The sequence below is a fragment of the Tachyglossus aculeatus genome, chromosome X4 (genome assembly GCF_015852505.1).
Source record: "Tachyglossus aculeatus isolate mTacAcu1 chromosome X4, mTacAcu1.pri, whole genome shotgun sequence".
Taxonomy (NCBI): Eukaryota; Metazoa; Chordata; class Mammalia; order Monotremata; family Tachyglossidae; genus Tachyglossus; species Tachyglossus aculeatus.
Genome location: NC_052098.1, coordinates 39,637,181 through 39,663,730, shown reverse-complemented (window position 1 = coordinate 39,663,730; position 26,550 = coordinate 39,637,181). Strand labels below are relative to the sequence as shown.

The 26,550-nt window shown below is 44.2% G+C and overlaps 1 protein-coding gene across 1 annotated transcript in view; it reads left to right on the top strand.

Moving 5' to 3' along the window:
• Positions 1 to 26,550, top strand: part of PRDM6 (PR/SET domain 6) — an 87,222-nt gene that overhangs the window by 47,401 nt on the left and 13,271 nt on the right. The window contains exons 3-5 of the mRNA XM_038770069.1: positions 15,219 to 15,346; positions 18,442 to 18,566; positions 21,604 to 21,946. Of these exons, the coding sequence (XP_038625997.1) occupies positions 15,219 to 15,346; positions 18,442 to 18,566; positions 21,604 to 21,946 (596 nt within the window). The remainder of the gene's footprint in view (positions 1 to 15,218; positions 15,347 to 18,441; positions 18,567 to 21,603; positions 21,947 to 26,550) is intronic.

Sequence of the window (26,550 nt, the reverse complement as noted above, 5' to 3'; positions counted from 1 at the left end):
GACTAGGATTTCTGATTGGTGAATATGCCTAGATCCACTGAACATCGATCCTGCTCCAAATTAGAACCTGTTGGGTTCCAATAGATGGGAAATCCTCAGTAATGATGTGGCCGGACCCTAGTTACAGCACACACAATTCGTGACATTGGGTTTTACAGGTCTAAAAATTACACTTAATAAATATGAGAAGATACAGGTTTTTTTGATTACTTAAACCTAAATGTTTATTCAAGCTCTCATGAGAAGTTTGTCTTAATTTAAACAGAGCTCGGCCCACTGAAGTAATGCCATTTTTTTTATGTGGACTTAGTCTTCCCAGGATCCAAATGCATTTCACTTGTAAATGCATTCACTAGAGCCCTTCCTTTAATCAGAACTGAACTAAAGTTAATTTTTCATAGGTGGATTGGGTTTAAGAATTTTATGCTTCATGAAAGATGGTGTTGCTGATCCTTTAAAGAGAAAGTCCCAAGGAGCAAATGTAAATATTTCTTAGGTCATTCCTAGCAATGCAGGATTACTTGTATTTTCCTTTTTGGTGTTGATGTTACATGGACACTGGAGACATTACGGTAATGTGGATATTGTTGCTGAGGCGCGGGGGAAGAAGGAAAAAGGTTTGCAACGCAGGCTGCATGATGGCACCGAGCCCAAATGCTGAAAAATGGCAAACATGTCACAGTTAACAGCTGGATGCAGAAATATTTCTCTTTAATTTGGAAGGATAAAATTTTTTTCACAGCAGGGCACTCTCAAAAGAGTACAACATCAAAGAGGGTGGGTCTCACCAGTCAAACATCATCTGGCTCCAGGATGGAGCAAAATGAATGAACTGTCAGGACTTTTTTCCAGTATATATGTTTTTGCCAAGTGAAAAGTAAAAGGTTCAGTGGCTTGTTCTGATCACAGACCAAATCCTGATAATGGAAAGCTGATTCCCCAAAGTCTTGCTCTGATCAGCTGACAGGAGATGTCTGAAGACGACTCCGGATTGATTGATGGTTGACTTTGTATTGATGGCCCCTGCTACCCTTCTAGATAAGTGAGATATGCCAAATGCTTAACAGGTCTGGAGGACTCCAGGACTGCACTCGAACATGCTCTAATCTAACACTCTAATCCTCCCAGCAACAAAGTATCTTTTGAAGAAACTTAATGTAATACTTAGCAACAGCTGACCTACAGTGTGACCAAAATAGTCAGTTTAGTTTGTCCAAAGAGGAAACTTTCTGCCCAGGCTAATGTTTTACTGTTTATTGACCCCTTTCAACTGTTTTTCTGATTTCCATATTTCACCCTTGGCTTATATGCTAGCACTATCTGCAAACTCAACATAAACCTAATGATTTTCTAATATTTCTCAACCTGACAAATGTGAATTGACAAAGTACAGTATACAGCTTTTATCAGCATTACTAAAACTGTAGCAACCCAAGGTTTATAACCATTTCTCAGTTACTTTATGGGGAACTGAGTGCACTTTTCTATCATATTTATTACTTGACCTTTGAAGCATCATCTTGGAAACTTGGCATTCCAGACATTCCAAAATATTCCCAACTAGAGTGGGGGAAGAGAGGGTTTTCTTAATGCAAACGAAAAAGCGAATTGCTGCTACAGTGACTGAAATGCTAACTAGTTTCATTGCAGAGACCCATCTGGAAGATGATGAGTTGCCAAGTGGTGAAGTCGCGTAGTTCCTTTTCGCTCAGGCCAAATTTCACAGCCCAACCTTAACGATGCAAAGGTCCTGTTGAGAAAGTCCTCAGGTAGCTCTCTTCCCAGAGCTAGGCATTCCTGCTCCTGCAATATATTATCAGAGAAAGGCAGAATCACCCATCTTTCCCACTATTTGTCTGAGTCCTCATCCTGAGTCTCCTGTGTGCTTGTTGTTTCGCTTTGCACCAGTGAGCCACTTTGAACAAAATATCTCCCTGCTTCATGAGGACTTGGCTTTTAGACTTCAATACTTGTTTTCAAATGCCCCGAAAATAGCCATCGGCCACATAAATACCTCACATCACTCATTGGCCCTCTTCCAATCCCTTTCAGACGCTCAGGGACTCTGGGATGACTTGAAGAAGAAATTCTAGCATTTCTCTGTTACCAACTAAACATTAACTGATGAATTACAGCCCTTTCCCGGCAGCAACTGGAGGTAGACCCGGCAGCCATTTTAGAATCATTATTTTCTTCGGGCTGGACCGTTCCTGTACTGTTAACTGGTCTCTGTCTATTGAATAGGGATGCCATTTGGTAAAGACGTGGTAAACCTGGGATTGCTGCGCCTACTGCTGGTGAGAGCTTAGAGATCTAAATAATTAACCGTAGGGAAAAGGCATTGCCGCTGGTGCCTTTGGATAATAAAGAACTTCACCGAGTGCATTTGTCAGGGAGAGAGCAATATGCAGACTCTCCCTGTGGAGCGGAGCTGGGGCCCTGGCTGAAAAATGGAGCGAGGCGAGTTCCAAGAGGAAGTGGTGCACAGTTTTCCAGGGAGGAACTTTCTTCCCATTGCATAATTTTCCTCATGCTTGCTTGGCCAGGACCATGCTTCTCTGCTATCTCCCAAGTGCTTAGTACAGTTCAGTGTACTTGGTGGGCACTCAATAAATACAAATACTACTGCAGATGTGTACCCCTGATTCCAAATGACCACAAGACATATTTGTCATGCTCTAATTGATCTTGTAGCCCAGGGTCTGTAAGCCCCTTTCAAATCTGAAACCCCCAGGCTGGGTTCCAGAGGGAGGGTAGCACAAATGGGGCAGGAATAGAAGGGTCAGAGATGTCTTCTCTCCTGTCCTGATTCTGTGCCACTTCTGGCCGGAGGTATAGAAAACCCTGTTTGGCCATTCCTCTTTTCTCTTGCTTCCCAGTCATTAACTGCAGTCATGCTACACCTTCTCTACCACCTTAATTATGCGCTGCCTTTGGTAAGGTCAGGTGAGGGAGGAAGGAGTGTGGCTTGAAGAGGAATTGCTGTCCCTTATTACAGCTAGAAATGCCTCTGGGTTAAAGTGACCCCCCAGTCTTCATGGTGATGAAAGCTGACAGACAGCTAAGAGTAGGGACAGAGGTGCTGAAGGGAAGAACTTGGAGCTGAGCCAATGGAGAACAGATAGACGGAACATGGCCAGGTCAAACTGAACCGGCTCCCTACTGCTTGGGGCAAGGAGGTGGGGCTAGGACTCAGGTATTTGGGCATCAGGGTCCCAGCTGGACCCCTCCCCCCACAATATTTTCCTGCCTCTTTCCTGCTGAACTCGACAAGGGCATGTGGCTGCTTGAATCCCTCGTTTACCAAAAAAAGAAAATACTGCATAGGTGGGTAGGGTGGAGGGTGGCTGGGTAGATGGGTGGAGGGGGCAATGTTAAAATGTATATGGGGGTCAAGAAAGTTCCTAGTGATGGTGGAGAAAAGGAGGGTGGGAGAGAGGGATCTACATATAAATTTTAATTACCTGTGGGGTTCGGTCATCAGGTCAGGGTTGAGTGGAACAGGAAATGAAGAAATTACATTTAAGTCTATGGGAAAGCATGTTCCACAATAAAGCGGTCCAAAATAACTAATGTTTTCGAAGAACATATTATGGACGTATCCTAGAATACACCTATAGCAATCAGTCGATCAATCAGTTGTATTTATTGAGCACTTACTGTGTGCAGAGCACCGTACTAAGCGCTTCAGAGAATACAATATAACAGAGTTGGTAGACATGCTCTCTGCCCACAAAGAGCTTATAGGCTAGAGGGGGAGATAAACATTCATATAAATAAATAAATTATGAATACATACATAAGTGCTGTGGGACTAAGAGAGGGGTGAATAAAGGGTGCAAATCCAATTGCAAGGGCAACATAGAACGAAGTGGGTGAAGAGGGAATGAGGGCCTAGTCGAGGAAGGCCTCTCGGAGGAGATATGCCTTGATAAGGCTTTGAAGGTGGAGAGAGCAGTCATCTATCAGATGTGAAGAAGGAGAGCATTCCAGGCCAGAGGCAGGACATGGGTGAGAGGTCGGCAGCGAGATAGATGAGATTGAGGTATGCACTGAGTCGGTTATCATTAGAGGAGAGAAGTGTGTGGGCTGGGTTGTAGTAGGAAATCAGAGAGGTAAGGTATGAAGAGAGCAAAGTGATTGAGTGCTTTAAAGCTGATGGTAAGGAGTACCACTCTGTCTGATGTGTGACAAAAAATCATGTCCACTATGGTTTACGGGCACACTGCCATTCTTGGAGTGCATGGACAGCAACATTCTTCAGTAGCTCGTCTAGGGGGACTCTGGTTATGATCTTGCCAACTAGAAGAGCAGTGTGTTTCCACTACATACATTTCCACATATATATTTGATTGAATGTTCAACTTTATTCTGATTCCACTGCTTATGAATAATTCTATCTTCCCTTTTCAAGTGTAAGCTCTTTTTGAGTAGGGAACATGCCTTGTGCTTCTGTTGACCTTCCCAGGTATTTATCACAGTTCACTGCTCTCAGTAGGTGCTCAATAAATAACATTACTACTATTACTAGTTCTGTGGCTTAGGGTGGAATTCACATAGTTTTACAAGGAACAGTCTGGGTTTCTGCTAATCTGTTCCCTGTTCAGCACAAGTATGGAAGTGCATGCCTTTTTGTGTGGTATTTTCATTTTCAGTACAGAGAACCCCTTTGCCCCAGCTCATGCCACGAAGTGCTGCAGCTCAGATGTGATGTGCCACATTAGTACCAGATTTGGCACCAATCTCAAAAAGGAATGTGATGGCTCTGGAACAAATGGGAGATGGAGAAATATTCTAGGTTTGGGTGAATTTGGATGGAAAAAGGTGGACCTCTATCATCATGTCAGTATAAGGCGATTGTCATCATAGGCATCCTGGGGTCTGGTATTTTGGGGTGCCTTTCCTGGCCACCCTATCTTGACTATCCCTGGAGACCATGGACTAGGGATACAAAAGGAGCTAATGTGTCTCTTACTGCTCAGTATAAAGGCCCTGAATGGTTTATATGTTTATGTTGATGGTCTGAACACTATCTCCAAGGGGTATTCCATTTGAATAGCCTGATACTCTTAGAACAGAGAGATAAAGAATGAATGTTGTCATGCATGCCCCCTGAATTCTTAGAGCTACCAGGAGAGCAGGGAAAGTCATATCAGGCAGAGAGGAAAGTATTCCATTTATAGTGTTTGCATTGACGTTCATGGGTCATGATCCTTTGAGGTCAAATGATTCCAAATATTTTTTGTGTTATGGTTAGCCAGGTGCCTCTTTTGTTTCCCTTTGGCCCAAGGTTGTCGCTAGCTTAAGGGAAAAGTTGATAGACAACCATTGCAAGATATGCAGTTGATTTTTGCCAACTCTGACTAATAGCTGGCCTGCTCTGGACAGCATGAGAATCTGCAACACACGGAAATATCAGGATAATTCCTCTACACTTAAGAGGAGGGTTTGTTTGGAAGCTGCTGTAGAGGCCGTCCAGCGAATGGGAAAGAATGTTTCAGTTTCAGTTTTGTTTGATGAGACCTGACCCGACATTCCCTCTGTGTTGGGTCCATCCTGAGCCATACGTCCCCATTGTGCAGTTAGGTAAATGTAAAAGGCTCTTCAAAGTGTTTGGAAAACTAGGAGCTGATTACAGAGCTGACTTTAACTGTCTGCCTCCCAAATTGTAGACCTGGGTACGTATCTGAATGTCTGGTGGGGAGGGACTAGTTGAAGGGGGGAAGAGGGAGGAAGTGTGTGTACGTGTGTGTGCACATGTGTGTGTGTGTGCATGCACATGTTAGCATGTGTAAATCAGCCCTTGGAATTCCTGAAAGAAGTGAGAAGCAAATATAAGAAATAAATATTCTGTGCTGCAGGCACAATAAATTGTATTGAAGTGGTGTTAACACTGACTGTATTATGTTTTCACATTTGGAAGGAAAATTGGAGCTCTTTAAATTCCATTCTTAAGACCTTTTTCAGTTGAAAAAGACTGCATTCATCTTTGTTAAAGAGCATATCAAGATTCATTGGTTTTAAAGTTAAATATAGTGTAGTCCTCTCATAAAATGTTTAATTCTTGAGGAAATAAATCTTTATATACACCAAAACAAGAAAGTCAAGGTATCTTCAAGAAGGAGCAAGAAAACATTATTCAGAGAAATGCAACCTAGATGGTTAGGAAAATGGAGTCAGAAAAGGTTAGGTCTCTTTGGGTCTGGAAAGATGCAGGCTGAGAGGGAACAGCCATTGAAGCCTGAGGGTGGTAGGTTCAAAACAAACAAAAGGAAACACTCCTTCACCCAGCAGGTGGTAAGCATATGGAATTTGTTACTCTCAGTTCTGCCATAACAAGTATTTTCAGCATGGGTTTTGACTAGAACATTGTCAGAGAATCAGGGAACATTTGTCAGACCACACGAGCCTATTTGGGTATAGCACAATTATGGGGTTGGAGGAAACAGTCTATGGTCATGTGACATGAGTTCAGGTCAGCGTACATATGCATGGTGTCCAGCACAGTGGATATGACCATGCGAGTTTTTCTTAATGTGGTGTTCTACAAGAATGTAACCTCCATGTTATAGTAAAACTAGGTGTACTTCCGCAAGTTGTTCAGTCAGAAAATATCAGTAAGTCCAAGCAAGGCTTGGAAAAATTTGTGCACGGAGAGTCCATAATGGATTACTAGAGAGAAAGTTAAGGATTTAGAGGAGAAGTGTTAGGGAGCAGCATGGTGTAATGGAAAGAACACAGGCCTGGGAGTCAGAGGACCTGGGTTCTAATGCCGGAGCTGTCACTTATCTGCTGTGTGACTTTGGACAAATCACTTAACTTCTCAGTTCCCTCATCTGCAAAGTAGTGATGCAATTCCCGTTCCCTTTCCTACTTAGACTATGAGCCCAATGTGGGACCTGATGATCTTGTATCTACCCCAGCATTATGTACAGAGTTTGGCCCATAATAATAACAATAATTGCTATTATTATTATTAATTGTATTATTATTATTATTCTTAATATGATGTAACATCCCTGAACCTTAGGTTGGAAATCAAAGAGGGCAATCATCTCCCTGTTCCCCCATGCAAGCTGTTACTGCTGTCGGAGGCAGGACACTGGGTATCCCCATCTAGGCTGTAAGCTCCTTGTGGTCAGGGAATGTGTCTACCAACTCTGTTATATTCTACTTTCCCAAGCACTTAGTCTAGATGATTGATTACTGACTTACTGAAATTTGTGGCCAGAGACAAGTAACAACATTCAAATCCAGCAGAGCGTGGAGCTGATCCCTCACCAGTGACTAAAGTTTACAACCCTCCTCTATCCTCTAGCACAGTTTGCAAGGGCCTCTGTTAGTCTGTGGAGTTTGTTAGGTGTCTCTCCTTTAGCCATTCTAACTATATTACTAAGAAATTAAGGTCCCTGTGGGAGTGGAGCTTTCTGATGGCCCGAACTGCAGTATCAAGCCAGTTTATATAGTGGTTTTTAGCTTATGCCATGGTTTGTAATACACAGGAATTTATATGATCGTTATCTTAACCACATGTGTGGTGTCACCGTAAATATTATTACATTACAAACTGTAAAAATCCCCTTAAAAAGGTAAGAATTAGCTCTCAGTTATTTATCTTTAACCCCCCCCCCCCACACTGGTTGAAAAAGAATTATGAACCAAAACGTGTATTAAAAAAAGGAACAGAGGTGATCACTGAAGGAGTAAGGGAGTAAGGGAGTAGGCCAGTGACACCTATGACAGTGCTTTCCCAGAAAGTGAATACCATCGTAGTTTGTAGAGTTTAACTCTTGGGAAGAATGCAGATCTGGAATGTTTCAGATTTTCTTCTTTTAGGAAAGCATAGCCCAGTGCAAAGGTCAGTCTTGTCTCTTGTACAAGCAAAGGAGAAAAAATGCTGAAAATGAAATGCAAGCAGATTTTCTAAAGTTGGAGTCTTTCCTTGGCCCAGATGAAGAGAACTAAGTGTTGACCTGTGGAGAGAGGGGAAGAGAAGAAGCTGCTCAGTGAATAGCCTTTCCATTCTCTGAGAAAGGGCCTCTCCCCAGCTATCATCCACGTTCCTGGGGGCCAATGTTTTTCTGAAATTACATTCTCCCCCATTGGGCAATCTGGTGTATGTAGTGGAACTCCTGGGTCCTCTTTTGCTGGTTGTGGCTGACTTGAGAAGCATCCATCAATTTCCAAACTACAGAGTCTCATCAGGGCACATTGGTGCTCATTGCATACCCAAGAGGGTTTTGTAGCAAAAGTGTAGCTACTCAGGACAGGGCTGGAAAGACATGATTCATCTAAAAGCTCAGCGTCTTTTCAAACTTCTATCACTGAGACCAGCTCAGGGAGAAAGCTCTTTGGACCATTTGTAAAGCAGCAATGGAAGAGTGCTTCCCTTTAGATTGTAAACTCTTTGGGGCAGGAACTGTGTCTTTCACTTTTATTATGTGCTCCCAATCCCCCAGTAATGTGCTCTGCACACAGTAGGTGCTCATCAAATGCTGTTGAATGGTGTCCAAACCATCCAGGATTTCTAGAGCAATTTTGAGATTTGACACACTTCATTGGCTCCAAATCTTAGGGAGGGAGGAAGGAAGGAAGGAAGGAAGATAGAGAGGGAGGGAAGGAGGCAGGGAAGGAGGAAGGGAGGAACGGAGGGGAAAAGGGAGGAAGAGAGAGGAGAGGAGGGAACCGGGAGGGAGGGAGGGAAGAGCCGTGGTCAGGTAGCCAAGCCTGGCTGCCAGCTCTAATCTTCAGTCAGTTTAGGTCATAAATGAGTGGGCTATGAGATTCCCGCATTATCAGCCCTGTGTGTCGATCAAGGGAGAATGATTTGCTCAAACTGATATGAGGTTAGAATAAAAGGTTAAAATCTGACAATCTTTATTGATCTAGTCCCTTGAAGAAGCAGGCTCCGCAGCCAAGTGAGGGGAGTAACGTGACCAGAAACCACCATAAAGAGACCTGAGGAGAGTTTAAGCAAACCCGGTTGGTTTGGGAGAACCCAACAGAAAACATTGCATACATCAATATCGGTGGGACTTGTAAACCATGGCTGATCCCAGGTTGGAGATATCTTGTCCCAGCCACAGAGATTGTCAAGGCAGAAGATTACTAGACCCAAAAGATCCCAAACAGAAAAGACTCCTCTCCTCTTTCCAGAGATCCTGGGATGGTTTGTTTGGAAGCTGTTTTCCTTTTCAAGTGCTCTCGAAATGATCTTCTCCTCAGTCAGACTTCAGTTCTTTGTAAAATTTTAATTTTAGCAGACCTTTAGAAAGGAAATCTTAAGGAGAAATCCAACAGGTTTGGCTTCTCCAAACTTTACACAGTGTCCAAGAGCTGATTCCTGCCAGGGTACGGGTTAGATTTACAAGATCTTCAAACCCAAGTGGGTCCCTCTCTTTATTTAAAGTTGCTTAAACTCTAGTGCACCCACACCACAGATTTTTCTCTCAGTCATACCCTAAGCTTGAAACCATTAAGAAGCTTAGAGAAGCAGCATGGCTCAGTGGAAAGAGCCCGGGCTTTGGAATTGGAGGTCCTGGGTTCAAATTCCATCTCTGCTAATTAGAGAAACATGGCTCAGTGGAAAGAGCTGGGGCTTGGGAGTCAGAACTCATGGGTTCTAATTCCGCCTCTGCCACTTATCAGCTGTGTGACCTTGGGCAAGTCACTTGACTTCTCTGGGCCTCAGTTACCTCATCTGTAAAATAGGGATTAAGACTGTGAGCCCCTCATGGTACAACCTGATCACCCTGTATCCCCCCAGCGCTTAGAGCAGTGCTTTGCACGTAGTAAGTGCTTAATAAATGCCATTATTATTATTATTATTAAGCCATCTATGAAGAAGGGGTTTCTGGGCCCTGCATCTATAGGGGGGATCACTGGAAGCTAAACCACAGGGAATCCTGAGTGGATAATAATGATAATAATAATAATAATGACATTTGTTAAGTGCTTACTATGTGCAAAGCACTGTTCTAAGCGCTGGGGAGGATACAAGGTGATCAGGTTGTCCCATGTGGGGCTCACAGTCTTCATCCCCATTTTACAGATGAGGTAACTGAGGCACAGAGAAGTTAAGTAATTTGCCCAAAGTCACACAGCTGACAAGTGGCGGAGCCAGAATTTGAACCCATGACCTCTGACTCCCAAGCCCGTGCTCTTTCCACTTAGCCACCAGTTTGCACAGCATCTACTGTGGGGAGGCCAGAAAAAATTGCACTTTCAATCAATGGTATTGACTGACTGCTTACTGTGAGCAGAACACTATACTAAGTGCTTGGGTGAGTACAATACAGCAAAGTTGGTAGACATGCTCCCTGCCAATAATGAGCTGACAGTCTAGAGGAGGAGCAGTTTGGGCTCCCGATGAACTTAGTGTTACTAGTAAGCACTCAGTACAGTGCTCTGCACACAGTAAGCACTCAATAAATACGATTGATTCAATATTGGGGAGGAGAATGGGCTGTTAAGAAATCTGTGCACTCTGGTGGATATTTGGTACTATTTCTTGGTAAGGCTGGATGGAAGTGTTGGCACCCAGGTCACCTTGGGTTACAAATCAAAGACAACCTTCGGCTGTGGTTGTAATCAGACATTTGTGCAAGGTAGTGAAAGAGTGTTGTGGCAGAGACCAATATTTGCTGTTTGGGCATTACTTTCTGTTTGTTAGCTATTCCTGACAGGATCTGTGAGAAGAATATCTGTAGATTGTAGGCTCCTCCTCTAGTCTATAAACTCCTTAAGGGCAGGGATTGAATCTACCAACTCCACTGTATTGAACTCTCCCATTTAGTACAGTGCCCTGCAAGCAGGAAGTGCTCAATAAATGCCATTAATTAATTGAATGATTGAGTGCAGTTGAGGAGATTAGACAATAAAGAGAAGTGACTTGCTATGACTGCATGGCAAGTCAGCAGTAACCCAGGATTCAAACTAACAGCTCCAGGTCAGGGCGAGGAGGACTGTGTCCAATCCTATTATCTTGTATCTATGCCAGTGCTTAGTGCAGTGCTTGGCATGTAGTAAGTAACTAATAAATACCATTGTTATTACTTACCCATCCTCACGGTTACCTTACATGTCATTTGTAAAACAGCCGTAATCAGCGAGCAGGAAAATTATGTTTAATCTGAAACTCCATTCAATGAGTGAACCTCTCACTAATTATTTTCAGTCCTTACTACCATCTAAACTGGGAGTTCAAAAAAATCATCAATCTTTTGAAGTCATTTACATAGCTAAGGTGGTTTAGAGTTTGAAAGGACCAAAACCCAAGGATTATTTTCATTCTTTGACAGAACTCTCCTGGATTTGTGTGGGCTTTATCTGTGAAATATCTCCTACCCTATTTTCAGGACAATTGTGCCATCCTCCTTGTCTTCAACATTAGTAACTAATTTTTCAAACAATTCATGTTTTCTTTTAATATCCCTTCAGTTACATTTAAATAATTTGGATTCTAAGAAATGACAATCTCCGCGTAAAGAGAAATGGCAGAATCGAAAGTGCCAAGAACAAAATATTTGAAATCCACGGATGCTCTTTCAAAGGAATTGTTCTCCATTGTGTGATAGCTGTGGAAGTTCAGCTTTGCAAGATTATCTGGGACAAAGGGATTGTAAACCTAGGCAAATTGTCATTATCGTCTAGTATATGATATTCTGTGACACACAACTCACATAAATAATAACATTTCCCTCCTTTCCAAATATGGGAGAATCAATCAATCAATCAATGGTATTTATCATTCATTCATTCAATCATATTTATTGAGCACTTACTGTGTGCAGAGCACTGTACTAAGAGCTTGGGAAGTACAAGTTGGCAACATTAGAGATGGTCCCTACCCAACAGCGGTCTCACAGTCTAGAAGGGGGAGACAGACAACAAAACATATTAACAAAATAAAATAAATAGAATAATAAATATGTACAAGTAAAATAAATAGAGTAATAAATCTGTTCAAACATATATGCAGGTGCTGTGGGGAGGGGAAGGAGGTAGGGTGGGGGTAATGGGGAGGGGGAGAGGAAGGAGGGGACTCAGTCTGGGAAGGCCTCCTGGAGGAGGTGAGCTCTCAGTAGGGCTTTGAAGGGAGGAAGAGAGCTAGCTTGGCAGATGTGAACAGGGAGGGCATTCCAGGCCAGGGGGAGGACGTGGGCCGGGGGTCAACGGCGGGACAGGCGAGAATGAGGCACAGTGAGGAGGTTAGCGGCAGAGGAGCGGAGGGTGCGGGCTGGGCTGTAGAAGGAAAGAAGGGAGTTGAGGTAGGAGGGGGCGAGGTGATGGAGAACCTTGAAGCCGAGAGTGAGGAGTTTTTGCCTGACATGTAGGTTGACTGGTAGCTACTGGAGATTTTTGAGGAGGGGAGTAACATGCCCAGAGCGTTTCTGCACAAAGATGATCCGGGCAGCAGCATGAAGTATAGACTGAAGTGGGGAGAGACAGGAGGATGGGAGATCAGAGAGGAGGCTGATGCAGTAATCCAGTCGGGATAGGATGAACCAGCAGGGTAGCGGTTTGGATGGAAAGGAAAGGGCGGATCTTGGCGATGTTGCGGAGGTGAGACCGGCAGTTTTTGGTAATGGATTGGATGTGAGGGGTGAACGAGAGAGCAGAGTTGAGGATTACACCAAGGTTGCGGGCTTGTGAGACGGGAAGGATGGTAGTGCCGTCAACAGTGATGGGAAAGTCAGGGAGAGGGCCGGGTTTGGGAGGGAAGATAAGGAGTTCAGTCTTGGACATATTGAGTTTTAGATGGTGGGCAGACATCCAGATGGAGATGTCAATCAATCAATCAATCAATCAATCCATATTTATTGAGCACTTACTGTGTGCAGAGCACTGTACTAAGCGCTTGGGAAGTACAAGTTGGCAACATAGACGGTCCCTACCCAACAGTGGGCTCACAGTCTAGAAGGGGGAGACAGAGAACAAAACAAAACATATTAACAAAATAAAATGAATAGAATAGATATGTACAAGTAAAATAAATAAATAAATAGAGTAATAAATACGTACAAACATATATACATATATACAGGTGCTGTGGGGAAGGGAAGGAGGTAAGGTGGGGGGATGGAGAGGGGGGCGAGGGGGAGAGGAAGGGGGGGGAGAGGAAGGAGGGGGCTCAGTCTGGGAAGGCCTCCTGGAGGAGGTGAGCTCTCAGTAGGGCCTTGAAGGGAGGAAGAGAGCTAGCTTGGTGGATGGGCAGAGGGAGGGCATTCCAGGCCCGGGGGATGACGTGGGCCGGGGGTCGACGGCGGGACAGACAAGAACGAGGCACGGTGAGGAGATTAGCGGCAGAAGAGCGGAGGGTGCGGGCTGGGATGTAGAAGGAGACAAGGGAGGTGAGGTAGGAGGGGGCGAGGTGATGGAGAGCCTTGCAGCCAAGGGTGAGGAGTTTCTGCCTGATGCGTAGGTTGATTGGTAGCCAATGGAGATTTTTGAGGAGGGGAGTAACATGCCCAGAGCGTTTCTGGACAAAGACAATCCAGGCAGCGGCGTGGAGTATGGATTGAAGTGGGGAGAGACAAGAGGATGGGAGATCGGAGAGGAGGCTGTTACAGTAGTCCAGATGGGATAGGATGAAAGCTTGAATGAGCAGGGAAGTGGTTTGGATGGAGAGGAAAGGGCGGATCTTGGCAATGTTGCGGAGTTGAGACCGGCAGGTTTTCGTGACAGCTTGGATGTGAGGGGTGAACGAGAGAGCGGAGTCGAGGATGACACCAAGGTTGCAGGCTTGTGAGACGGGAAGGATGGTAGTGCCATCAGCAGTGATGGGAAAGTCAGTGAGAGGGCAGGGTTTGGGATGTCCTGAAGGCAGGAGGAGACACGAGCCTGAAGGGAGGGAGAGAGAGCAGGGGTGCTTGCTGTGTGGAGAGCACAGTACTAAATATTTGGGAGAGTACTATACAGTAGAGTTGGCAGACACCAGGGGCCCCTGACCACCAGGGGCTTAAATTTCTTAATTTGAAAAGAAAAAACAGAACATTTGGAAGGCAAAAATGGCAGGCCGGATATTTCCGAACATGCTTGAGAGAACCTTTATCATTTTTGGCCGCTATGAAGGAGCCATTGCTATCTGAGCTCTCCACAGGCCTGTCCCAAAGAGGGGTAGAAATCCCAAGGTGCCAAAGATCTGCCCTGGTTTCTTAGGGATCCTCTTGAGCAGAAAGGCTGACTTGGGACAGGTTGGACTTATGAAGCTATCCACAGCTGCTTGGCCAGGCTTGGACTCCAACTTGACCATTTTATCTGAAACATTTCTGACTAATCTGACCTGAGTGGCATCTTCAATGCCATTTTCCTTCAATTAAATTCAGTTAAGAAATTTAAATCCACCAGCAGGACAACTATTCTTTTATGCTCTCCTAGATCCTCTCCCCTAATAGCTTCAGTACTTGGCCTGCAAATATCCTCATGTTACTGTGAGGGGAGCACCCTTGTTTTCTGAACCAGCATGAGAAGCAGGGTGGCCTAATGGATGGACCATGGACCTGGGAGTCAGAAGGACCTGGCTTCTAATCTGGGCTCCACCACTTGATTGCTATGTGACCCTGGGGAAGTCACTTAACTTCTCTGTGCCTCAATTAGCTCATCTGTAAAATGGGGATTAAGAATGTGAGCCCCATGTAGGCTATGGACTGTGTCCAACCTGATTAGCTTGTATCTCCCCCGGTGCTTAGTACAGTGCCTGGAACTTAGTAAGCGCTTAACAAATACCATTTTTAAAAAATTATTATTTTTTAAAAAAAAACAGCATCCTTACGCTCCATTGTGTTAGAACCGGCATCTACTACTTCCAGAATGAGTGTGTGCTTAGGGCTGGTGAACTCTTGTTCTGCTGTTCCAGTCATGTCCATGTTAGCACAGCCTCTCTGCCCAGATGGCCTTGTTTACCCAGCAGCTCATTATTTAGGGCTAGCCTGTCAAAATAGGTTAAATATTCTTTGGGAAATATGGTCACATCTTCGAGACACCACAAATATGTTTAATATAAAAGAGATTGGCCCGATAAGAGAACCGTGATAGACTTGCATCACCAAAAAACATTCCCCTGTTATATCCCTGTTGGGTTTCTGAGGCATCGATCAGCCCTGACAAACCTTGGGGCCATAAATTTCTGCAACAGACACATAAAGACACCAAGCAAGGCCGCGAAATGATTGCTGATGATTCGTTCTAACTACTTGACCTTCTGACCTCTCCTCCAGATATATGACCAAGACGGGACACTGCAGCACTTTATTGATGGTGGAGAGCCCAGTAAGTCGAGCTGGATGAGGTATATCCGATGTGCGAGGCACTGTGGGGAACAGAATCTAACTGTAGTTCAGTACAGGTAAAGTATGCCTTGATTTACCATCTGTGGTAACCGAAACCCCCGACTTGTTGGTGAAAACTCACGCCTGCCAAGTATCACAGCCCTCGATGGAGTTTTTGTGGGAAGTGCCTGAGTGGGGCCCAGTTTCACGGCTGCAGTTTCACTACTGTTCAAGGGTAGGACTCCTGTAGCAAATTACTCTTCACTCAGTGCACAACGGAGAGAGCGCTGGTCCTGGTGGAACCTCCTGGAAAGTGTGCAACATGCCCTGCCACAGACACACTAGCGGCTCTAGGCTTCCACTGCCACCCCTCTGGGGAGGGGATGTGAGTCTGGCTCTGGGCAGTCCTGGTGGCGACCGCCTGAGGGACTGGCCTGTCCCGACTGGTGGGTACATTGCCGTGGGGCAGAAATTTGCTCTGGGGCCTGGTGGGGTGCTGCAGTTCCCACGTGGTCCGGGTGGATCCTGCTATGCACAGCCACATCTGTTCTACACACCTGTTGGCCAAGTGTTCATTCCCCACTTGCTGTCAGAGGAGGGTGGAATGGACTTGAGAAGGAGAATGCAGACCAACTGAAAACCTTCACCAGACTCCTTCTCTCCCAAATCCCTCGAAAACATGTGTCTTATAAATACATGATCTCAGTTGTAAACAATTGTGTTCCCTTCAGAATCAGGAGCAATTGTTTAGCTTTATTAGGCATTATAGACACATCAAAGAAAACCGAACAGGCTTGACAACTTGCATTCCAGATTTTGGCTATTTATTTTTCTTTTTCATTTTTTCTTTCCCGATGGGACATTCCGAATTGATTTCTGACACAGGTTGAAAGCTGCAAGGGACTGGATTGCTTGGGACTCTGCACCTAGGTTTCCCCTTCAGATTAGTTCTGTAAAATCATGACTTGTGGGGGTGGGGCGGGGGAGTGAAAGAAGGAAAGCTGGTGTTGGGTGCCAGGGATATGTACAGCTCCAGCTTGGTCGGTTGGTGCTGCTGCAGACTCTGGGGGGAACCTCCCAGCCAAAGGCTGAATCTGGAAAACAAGCAAAATCTAAGAGGAAGGTGGGCAGGGGTAAGTCATTACATATTTGTCAGTATTAAGTGGATTTTACAATTCTCCTTTCATGATGGGGCTTTTACTCAGAGTTCCCTCCACTGATCTGTTTTCGATTACTTCAGATCTTTCTAAAATGAAGTACAAAAACACAATTTTAAAAACTGGCATCCATCATCGGTGACTATGGCCAAGTGTAAGAAAATAGAAAAGTTGGATACTGAAGAGCTAGCCTAATTTTTATTGTATATGGCCGTCCTCTTCACAAAAAGTCAGCTGGTTTAAATTCATTCTGTTATGATTTGTAATATCTAAATGGAATTTTCTTCAAAGCACTCTTGATTGATTGACCCTTAGCTGAACGTTTTGTTTTTATTTTGAGGCTGACAATAATGTTTGTTGGCATGTGTTCTGCTTCAACTGCGTTGGGACGCCATGAAGCTATCTTTATGAGTCACCCAACCACAATACTAAATACATGTCAGCAAAGGAAATATTATCTGAAAAGGGAAAAATCCCTTTGATGTGCTTCAGCATGCAGAGATTTCTGCGAGTTTTGGAAGCTCTGTCCGCTTGTAAGGAACGGTGTACACTTACACTTTTTTTTTCCGGTCTATTCCAAGCCTCAGAAGACCACCCATTGCTCGAAAACAGTTCTGCTCTTTCAGCGGCAAAGTGTGTCATTTGGTTTTAGCACATTCATTTGCCGGGCTGCTGTGTTTATATTAAAGGAAGCCAAACTGAGAGATGAAATGTTACAAGGGTGAAGTACAAAGTAGACTTGATTTTTCTCAAGTTAGGAGATGCTGGTGATTTATAACTCAGCTCCAATTGGGATTTTTTTATGTAACAGTGGAAAGAATTAATAAAATGCATAGCATTGGGAATGCGGGAGGGGGAGGGGGCAGAGGAGGGCCGAGCCCCGGCTGGAGTTTTTGTCAGATATTCATAGAATGTTGGGAAAAACATTCTACTTAGCTAGCAGTGCCCTCCTGAGACAGAATGGCAGCAAGAGAGAAAATAACAAGATAAATGAAATTTTTGCAGCTGCAAGTAAAATATTGAGAATCTGCACTTTTTTATTGATCTTTATGATCCTGTTGCCAAGAGCCACTTTGCGGTGACAAAATATGTTGACAAGTGCATATCTCACTGCCATGAAAAATGTGGTGAAGGATTCTCCTTATGTCTGCAGTGTTATACGGGAACAAATTACGCTTTACAGAAAGGCTCAATTTAAGTAAGGCCTACCAACCCTAAACCCTTTTATCTTCAACTTCAGTTTAACATTTGTAGCAATTCTTCATTGAGAAAACCAGTTGAGATCTCACCATTTTTTCTTTTTAGTCTATAGATATTTTTCTCCCCTACACAAGCTGTTATAAAAAATGGTCATTTCTTGGTACCTTGACTGTATCACTTCAGTGTGTAATCTTTCAGCCAGAGTGGAGTGCTCCTCTTGTATTTATTGAATTTCTATCCATCTCCCAGAAGGGTTTTTTACTCTTCTCCTTTACCCAACCTAAGGGAAAAAACAGCTAGCAGGATTTTTATTTCACTCAGCTCTTAGATGGTCAGATTGTTGGTTTTATTACAAATCTGGGAACTTCCAATTCCAAGGCGTCAGAATTCCCTAAATGCTTTTCCTTCAAAAGCAGAAGTCAATAGCACTAATTTATACATTGGGCCGGGGTACCAGGGCCTTTACCATTTTCCATGAGAGGGAGGATTTTCTCATTAGCACAAGATGGAGCGTCTTTTTACAAGCCCTTGATTTCTGGCCTCTCCTGGGCCAAATAGCTACCTGATTCAGTGGAGAGCCTCTGTTTGGAGATGGCGTGGAAATCAGATTTCAGCGGTTTATTCTTTTACGTTACAGGTACTAATTGGAGCCTGCGGATGATGAGGTGGATTCAGATTTACGATAGGCAGGGATGTTTATGGAGAACTCTTCAGGAGTTTTTTGTGGTTTTTTTTTTTGGGGGGGGGCAGAAAAATATATTTGGGCCAGCAGGCCTTCCAGTAACCTAAACTGGGTTTTCTTTCGTTCTTACTAGGTCAAATATTTTCTATCGAGCTTGTATAGATATCCCCAGGGGCACTGAGTTGTTGGTGTGGTATAATGACAGCTACACGTCTTTCTTTGGAATCCCTCTCCAGTGCATTGCCCAGGATGAAAACTGTAAGCCTTTATTTCAGATCTAATTTGCATGACCTGTACCTCATGTTAATTGAAGGGGGCAGGGGAGAGGGTTCGGTGAGATGGGGGAGGAGGGAACTGAGGAGAGAGGGGAATGTTTGTTGGAGTTTCTAAAACTTGGTTGCCAGAGATGTGTTAGTGGGTAATGTGAACATGTGAGCATCTGTCCTCACTCATTCTCATTTTTCTACATTTCCTTACCTGCTTATCTGCAAGGCACAGACACCACCAAATATCTTCCCCTGCCAGGCTGGAGACTACTTACTGTTTTCTCCTTAATAGTGCTGTTTCCCCTTTGTCATGGTCATTTTCCCCATTGTGACACTTGGCCTCTGAGAAAAAGAATGAAACACCAATCTCAGTCCTTTGCCAGGAACAGTGGGGAAAACTAGACTGTAAGCTCATTGTGGACAGGGAATGTGTTGGTTTATTGTTATATTGTACTCTCCCAATCACTTAGTACAGTACTCTGCACACAGTAAGTACTTAATAAATATGAATGAATGAATGATATTACTCCCATGGAGGGAGAGGGCTAGAAGGAAGATGGAGAAATGCAGCCTGCCTCCCCGAAGGTGGATATTTGTTTCCTGCTAATGCCAAGTGAGAACAATGGCATAACAGAGGATAGTTGTTCCCCTAGGCCCAGGGAAAAGGTGGCTGATAATGATCACACAGCAGCTGCATCAGAGAGCCCCAACACCCATGTGTATAGTTCACTGTCTGAGGTGGTACCTTCAGATGAGGAGGACACCTCTAGTTTCAACCATACCCATCTACCCATCATAGGTGAAACCTGATATGGCAAAAAGCTGGATGTAGCCAAAGATAATCATATAACTGTGCAGTGTGTTGATAGGTCACATGATTATTAACACTTTCACCCAACTATGTCACTATATCACACACACATACAGAACTCTACATTCACCTCCATCCCTGGAGATCTTTTTGGAAAGAACAGAGAAATCGCAAGTTTGGAAATGATCAAGATTTCAGGAGATACTGAATAGAGGGACAGCCCTGAAAGATGTTACCAAAGTGGGAGGCTGGTAGGTGGCAAGATAGGGTTCTGGGCAGTAGCCAGAAAGGGAGATGAAAAGATGGATTGGCAAGAAAATCATAACCACAGCATTGATCAATCAATCAATCATATTTATCGAGCACTTACTGTGTGCAGAGCACCATACTAAGCTCTTGGGAGAGGACACTATAACGATATAACAGACACATTCCCTGCCCACAGTGAGCTTACAGTCTAGAGGGGGAGACGAACCCAATTCTCCCCTTGATGCTTCCAGGGGCACATATGTTCACCCCAGGAGCTGCACAGGAGAGCAAGCACACAGTCTCACCCTGTGCCTCTTTTTCTGAGTTTCTGATTGAAATCAGCATTGGGTTTATCCCAGGGGATGGGAGGAGCAAGTGACGGTTGGGTCCTTTAAGAGACCAGGACTGGTATTTATCATATCTCAATTTCTATGGAACTCTTTTAGGACATGAGTTGTTTTTGTCAGCTAAACAGAAATTACGATTTCATCTAGCCCACAAATATTTTTTGAACTGCCCTTCTTTTTTAGTCCTGTGATATTACTCCCATGGTCCAATTAATATTTTAGTTTGAGCCCCACACTAAATGGTGACACTACAGACCTTAAGCCTGTGTAAGGGCCTGGCTCCTTCGGTGGTGGGAGGTGATCAGTCTTTTACAGTTATTCACTGAACAGGCCATCTACAGTTGCTGAGTTCAAAGAGAAGCTGGGATTTCACACAGACATTTTTGCTCTGGAAGCAATTCTTGTGAGTGCTTTTTGAATCGTTATAGCTGTAATAGCACTCTAAAGAGAGAACCCCTTCCTATCCAGTGCGGCTCTTTTGAAAGAAGCAGGCTGTTTCGACAGATTGCGTCCACAAGAAAGAATGAGTTAATCAGAAGCCTTCAGTACTGTATTAGCTCCTGCAGAATCCAAAGGCCAGCATGTATTCATATTCATTGCAGAGGAAATTAAAAGAAAATCTTGGGGAATAAATGTTAAACAAGTTTCCCTGCTGTTTTTTCTGCCCTGTTACGTTAAGTTGATGGAGCATAATGTGACATTTGTGGTGACAGTGGACCTGCCTCGGTGGATTATATCCTCGGTCTGCCAAGGGTCACCCCCGTCTGTGGCCTTGAAGAAACAAGAATAATCCACCCCTTTCTCTCCTGGTCAACCCAGGACCTTAACTGTGAGAAACCAAACATGGGGAAAAGATATCTCCCCTTCTCTCTATTGAGCCAATCATCTACATCCAAATAGATGAAACGGGAACATTTTCAGGTTAAACAGTAAACTGCCCCCGGTCATCACTGGACCACTCCTTCTGGAAACCATTCCCGGGGTCCCAGACCACAGCCTCCTGCTTAGGTCGGAATTGCCTGCAGATGATGCCTTCAGTTTTATCTTGCTAAATTTGATTGCTCATGCTCATGACCTCTCTAATGCAGGGTCCTGAAAGGAGAAGGTCCTCCCTCCCCCTCTGGCACTAGGCATGCAGTTTTATCATTTGTATTTACCAGTGAAGGTACTGGGGTGAGAGAGAGAGGGAGACAGAGGGAGGTCATAGAGTAAGTTTAAATTGGAACAGGATTAGAACTCGCAGTCCATTTAGCTAAGCTATCGGAAATAATATGAAAGGCTTTCTTTTCCAGGCTCAGTTGTGTGAATTTCCATCCTTACTATCTATGGCCATGTGTCATACCAAACTGTTCTCATTTCCCTTCTTTGGAACCTTTCACAAATTTGTATTTCTTTGGTGCCAAGAGAGTCATTGGACAGATGAGCATTAACAGTATCACAGCTGTTTCCTCGCCTGCTTCCCCTTCTCTCCCTCTCTTCCTCCCGGCTCCTCTCCACCCCCCTGGGCCCAGCATAGGCGTTTTGAGCATTTTAGAGGTTTTACAAAGATAAAGTCAAGAAATGCAGCATTTGCTCCAATGATAAATAAAACTGATCTCTTCTTTTTCTTCTTTTTTGCCCAGTGAATGTCCCTTCTGCTGTAATGGAAGCCATGTGCCGACAAGACAACCTTCAGCCATTTACCAAAAGTACCAAGCTCCCCCCGACCACTCCTCAGCGCTCGATAGTTTTCCCGCAGACACCATGTAGCAGGAATTTCTCTCTCCTGGATAAGTCTGGGTCCATCGAGTCAGGATTTAACCAGATCAGTGTCAAAAACCAACGAGTTCTTGCAAGCCCAACCTCAACGAGTCAACTAAACTCTGAGTTCAGTGACTGGCACCTATGGAAATGTGGGCAGTGCTTTAAGACTTTCACCCAGAGGATTCTCTTACAGATGCACGTCTGCACCCAGAACCCGGACAGGTAAGATGTGGGAGCTCACCAGTGCTTTGGGTGGGTTTAATTGGACCTAGGGCCGAGTACTCGTTGGATGTTGCTTGAAAAGAGCAATTTGAGGGCCGGATAGATGAATCAGAGGAAATATCTAGGAACTTGTGGTTGTTTCCAAAACAATTCTGTGCAGCGTTCAGAGGGAACAAAATAGAAGGAAAAATTAGGAGTCCCATTGATGGAAAAATGAGGTCAAGATAATTAAAATCCTCTCTGTCTTCTAAAGAGACTCTAACTTGCTGCTCTGCTGCTGTGATAGGGTTCAACTATAGTGTGCAGTGTGTATGAACTTAATTAAGGACTAAGAGGTAATGAATTGGAATTTTTTGCTTAGTACTATTTTTCTTTTGAGCATGCAAACCCATAAATCGTGCAAAGCTGTCAAAAGGAAATACCTACTCCACTAGTGATGTGGAGGAAAACAGATGCCACTTATTCAATAAACTAATATCCACACAGAAGAAAAATGTTGACTAGATACCTCAGAGTCAAAGTTGGTTTGAAAGTTTGTCAATAAAGAATTTTATGGCCATGAACTGAGGATGAAATTTAGCTGAACAAGTGAATTAAAATTTCAGGTACTCTGACCAGTGGCATAGTAGATATAATGGAACCATTATTTATGAATCAAAACTGGTTTATTCGACAATCTTGATAGCTGGCAGCACAAAAGACAAAAATCAAATTAATTCAATAAGAAAGGATTGCCTGTGTTTTCTCTCTCCTTCATCTATTATGAAGATTGGACTAAAACAATTGAATATCTGAGGAAAGCTGACAAGAATGGGAGTCTCTCCCAGTTTACGGTCTCTATTCTGCTGTTGATTTGCCTTCAAGGCCAGGGACAACTCTCTTTAACAGCCTAGAATCCCATTCCTGGAGTTGCGTCTCATGCTGGGCTGGGGTTCAGGAGTTCTATCTTTTAGTCTTATCACTGACCTGTTGTGTAACATTGGGCAAGTCATTTCACCTCTCTGGCCCTCAATTTCCTCATCTTGTGAAAATGGAGAGAAATAGCTCTGCTACTTACTGCTTCTCAGGGATGTTATGAAGACAGTGTGAAAACACTTGGGGTGATAGAAGGGTTCTATAAATTTAATGTCTGATTATCCCCCTGGACGTGTCTCTCTGGACAGGCATTTCCTAAATCATCTGTTTCAGTGTATATGGTTTTTTTTTGGTTTTTTTTGCTAGTCATGCCTCCTTAGCAGCTAAATGTTTAGCAGAAAACATTTCCCAAAGAACTGACTGATTCACTGTGGCCAAAGCAAATATATTATTTGGGATGATCTTTAAAATGTTTTTCCATTATTTTCAATGGAGTGTCCCCTTCTTCCCCGCTTTCCTCCCTCCACTCCAGGAAAATCTTAAGAAACCTTTGTGTAACATATTTTGGCTGTTAAGATGACCAGAATGTCTTCAAAATTGTTTGTTTTGTATTTGTTTGCACAAACAAGAGTGTAGCACAACTCCCTAAATAAAACTTTTAAAATACCTTCTTGCAAGGCCCCAAACAGCCTCAGAATGCTAGTGTGATCAAACTGATGAACCCCGGCTGTCTTCACTGCTCACTGCTTGGCCCACTGACATTGCTCAGTCTCCTGATCAAACAGCATAAATGGTCATTTCTGGCTCCGAGCAGTAGCACAGTCTGTGTTTTGCCATGGGCAAAGACACCATATCCCTGTAGCCCTTAAATAAATGGCAATCCTGAGTTAAAATTTCAATGACGGTGGGTTTGTGAGATGGACAGTCTCTTTACCTTCTTAAAGCAAAGTAAATCAATAGCTACCAAAACAGACTACTTTTGTCACCCACAAGGAAAATAATTTCCTTAAAGAGGCCAAGATTGTGTTATCATCTTGAGTTCCTCTTGTGTAGGCCCTGGAAAGTAATGGTGACTGGAATCTCCCTCCTTGGTAGGGGAAGAGGTTGGCTGTCTCCCCCCTGGACACTATACAGTGCCCTTGCCTGGGTGTGTCAGAAAGGCTTGGGGGTTGTTTGTGGGTGGCAGGAATTCTGCCCTCAGTACAGAAGCAGCAGCAGCAGCAACAGCAGCAGCAGCAGCAGCTGCAGCCTCATATCCCTCTGACACTCAACAGCGCCGCTCTCAGAACCCGGTGGGAGGGAACTGAGTGGAGCAAGAGCCTCTGCAGCTTGCAGCCATTGGGTCAGTGAACTGCTTTAGTCAGAAATTCAGCGAGGGGCAGAGGGCCCTGGCTCTCTTCTCTGTGGCTCCTGAGAGCCTGTTGCTCTGTCCTGGGGGCCCTGGGGCCAGAAAGCAGTGCTCAGTTTTTTCTGATGGGTAATGCATTCCCAAAGGGTGCCTGAAAAACATGCTATCAAATTGAAAACCGTGAATTTTCTAAGCACCATGGCACCCAGTCATTCAAGGCTAATTAAACTATGAGCTCATGACCAGATGGAATCAGATCTCAGAGTTCCACTCCATCCCAGAGCCATAATTCCTTGCTGAACCCTGGAAGTCAGTGAGATCAGATCTCTGTTAGCCAAACAAAGGACAATTACCTAGTCATTCAGCTCAAAGTCCATAACCTAGCCAATGGACTTACCTTCTCAGCTGCCCAGGTATGGCCTCAACCTCTTTGCCGTGATTTTGACTGGGGACTCCTGGCTAGGGCTCCAGGGGAGTGGTGCTACTACATTTATTCAAACTCCCAGTGAATTGCAGTACTTGGTGTGTGAAATTCTCCAATTTCCCACCCCCAGTTCAAAGTACATTACACCAATCTGAATCATTTAGAGGGGAGGAATTCATTCCAGGGTTATTTTCCTAGGGTAGACCTGTCTAGAACCTAGGTCATTTATTAGTATAACTCTGAGTTTCCTTTTGCTGTCCCAGAATCAGTCAATCTATGGTATTTATTGAGCACTCATTATGTGTGGAACACTCTACTAAGAGCTTGGGAGAGTTCAGTACAATAAAGCTGATAGGCATGAACCCTTTCCAGAAGGTGCTTACTGTCTGCATGGGGAGACAGACATGAAAATAAATTACAGAGAGGGGGAACTAGTAGAATATAAGGATATTTCATCTACCTCACTGCTGACCTCTTTCCCAAATCCTCCCTTTGGCCTGGAACTCCCTCTCCCCCCCAACCCCCCCGCCCCATATACACCAGATCACCACTCTCCCTACCTTCAAAACCTTATTAAAGTCACATCTCCTCCAAGACACCTACCCCAATTAAGCCCTCTTTTCCCCGGCTCCCTGTCCCTTCTGCATCATCTATGCAAAGCACTGTTCTAAGCACTGGGGAAGTTACAAGGTGATCAGGTTGTCCCATTGGGGGGGGGCTCACAGTCTTAATCCCCATTTTACAGATGAGGTAACTGAGGCCCAAAGTCACACAGCCAACAATTGGCGGAGCCGGGATTTTGGATCTGTGCCCTTTGAGCAATTGATATTTGCTCCACCCTCAGCCTCATAGCACTTGTGTACAATCTATAAATTAAATTAAATTATGTATATTAATTTCTTTCTCTCCCTCTAGACCGTAAGCTCATTTTGGGCAGGGAACGTGTCTACCAGCTCTGTTGCACTGTACTCTCCCAAGCACTTAATACAGTGCTCTGCACACAATAAGCACTCACTAACTACCACTGACTGATACGTACCCAAGTGCTATGGGGCTGGGATGCAGATCAAAGTGCATAAAGGGTACACAGCCTAGTGCATAGGTGGTGCAGAGAGGAGGACTGGTAGCGGAAATAGTTGCTGCCACAAAAGAGGTGGCTTGTGGTTAATAAGATACCTTCATCAGACTCCCAAGTGTTACTACTGTTACCTGGAGAATCTCTCAGTGGGTGGAAGCTTCAGGCTCTCCAGAAACAGTTGGTAAATTTGGTTGAGAGAGGTATGCTTTAGGGTACTCACAGTTTGGGGGTTCCACCTTTCTTTTCCCAGCTGATGAGCCACTCAACAACTTTTCTGGGCTCAGCAGTTTAGAAATCAAGGAAGAGTCAGAGAAAGGAAGAGGCAATCCAAGCAAGAAGAATACAGCAATAAGGAATGGTTTATCCTAGCAAGAGAAAGGGAGAGTTGTACTAATGTTATTTATTAAAAGGCTTATTATAGGCAGAGCACCGTGCTCAGGAATGGGAGAAATACACAGTGGATTGTCACTGTTCATTGTTAACAATAATAATAATAATGATGGTTTTTGTTAAGTGCGTACTATGTGCCAAGCACTGTTCTAAGCACTGGGGTATATACAAGTTCATCAGGTTGTCACATGTAGGGCTCACAGTCTTAATCCCTATTTTACAGATGAGGTAACTGAGGCACAGAGAAGTTAAGAGACTTGCCCAAAGTCACACAGCTGACAAGTGGCAGAGGCAGAATTAGAACGCATGACCTCTGACTCCCAAGCTCGTGCTCTGGCCACTAAGCCATGTTGCTTCTCTAGCAACAATACAATTGTTGTACTGTACTTTCCCAAGCACTTAGTACAGTGCTATGCACACAGTATGTGCTTAATAAATACAATTGAATGAATGAGTAGTCAGTTCAGGTGCAGTCCCTGTCCCACATGGGACTCACAATCTCAGTGAGA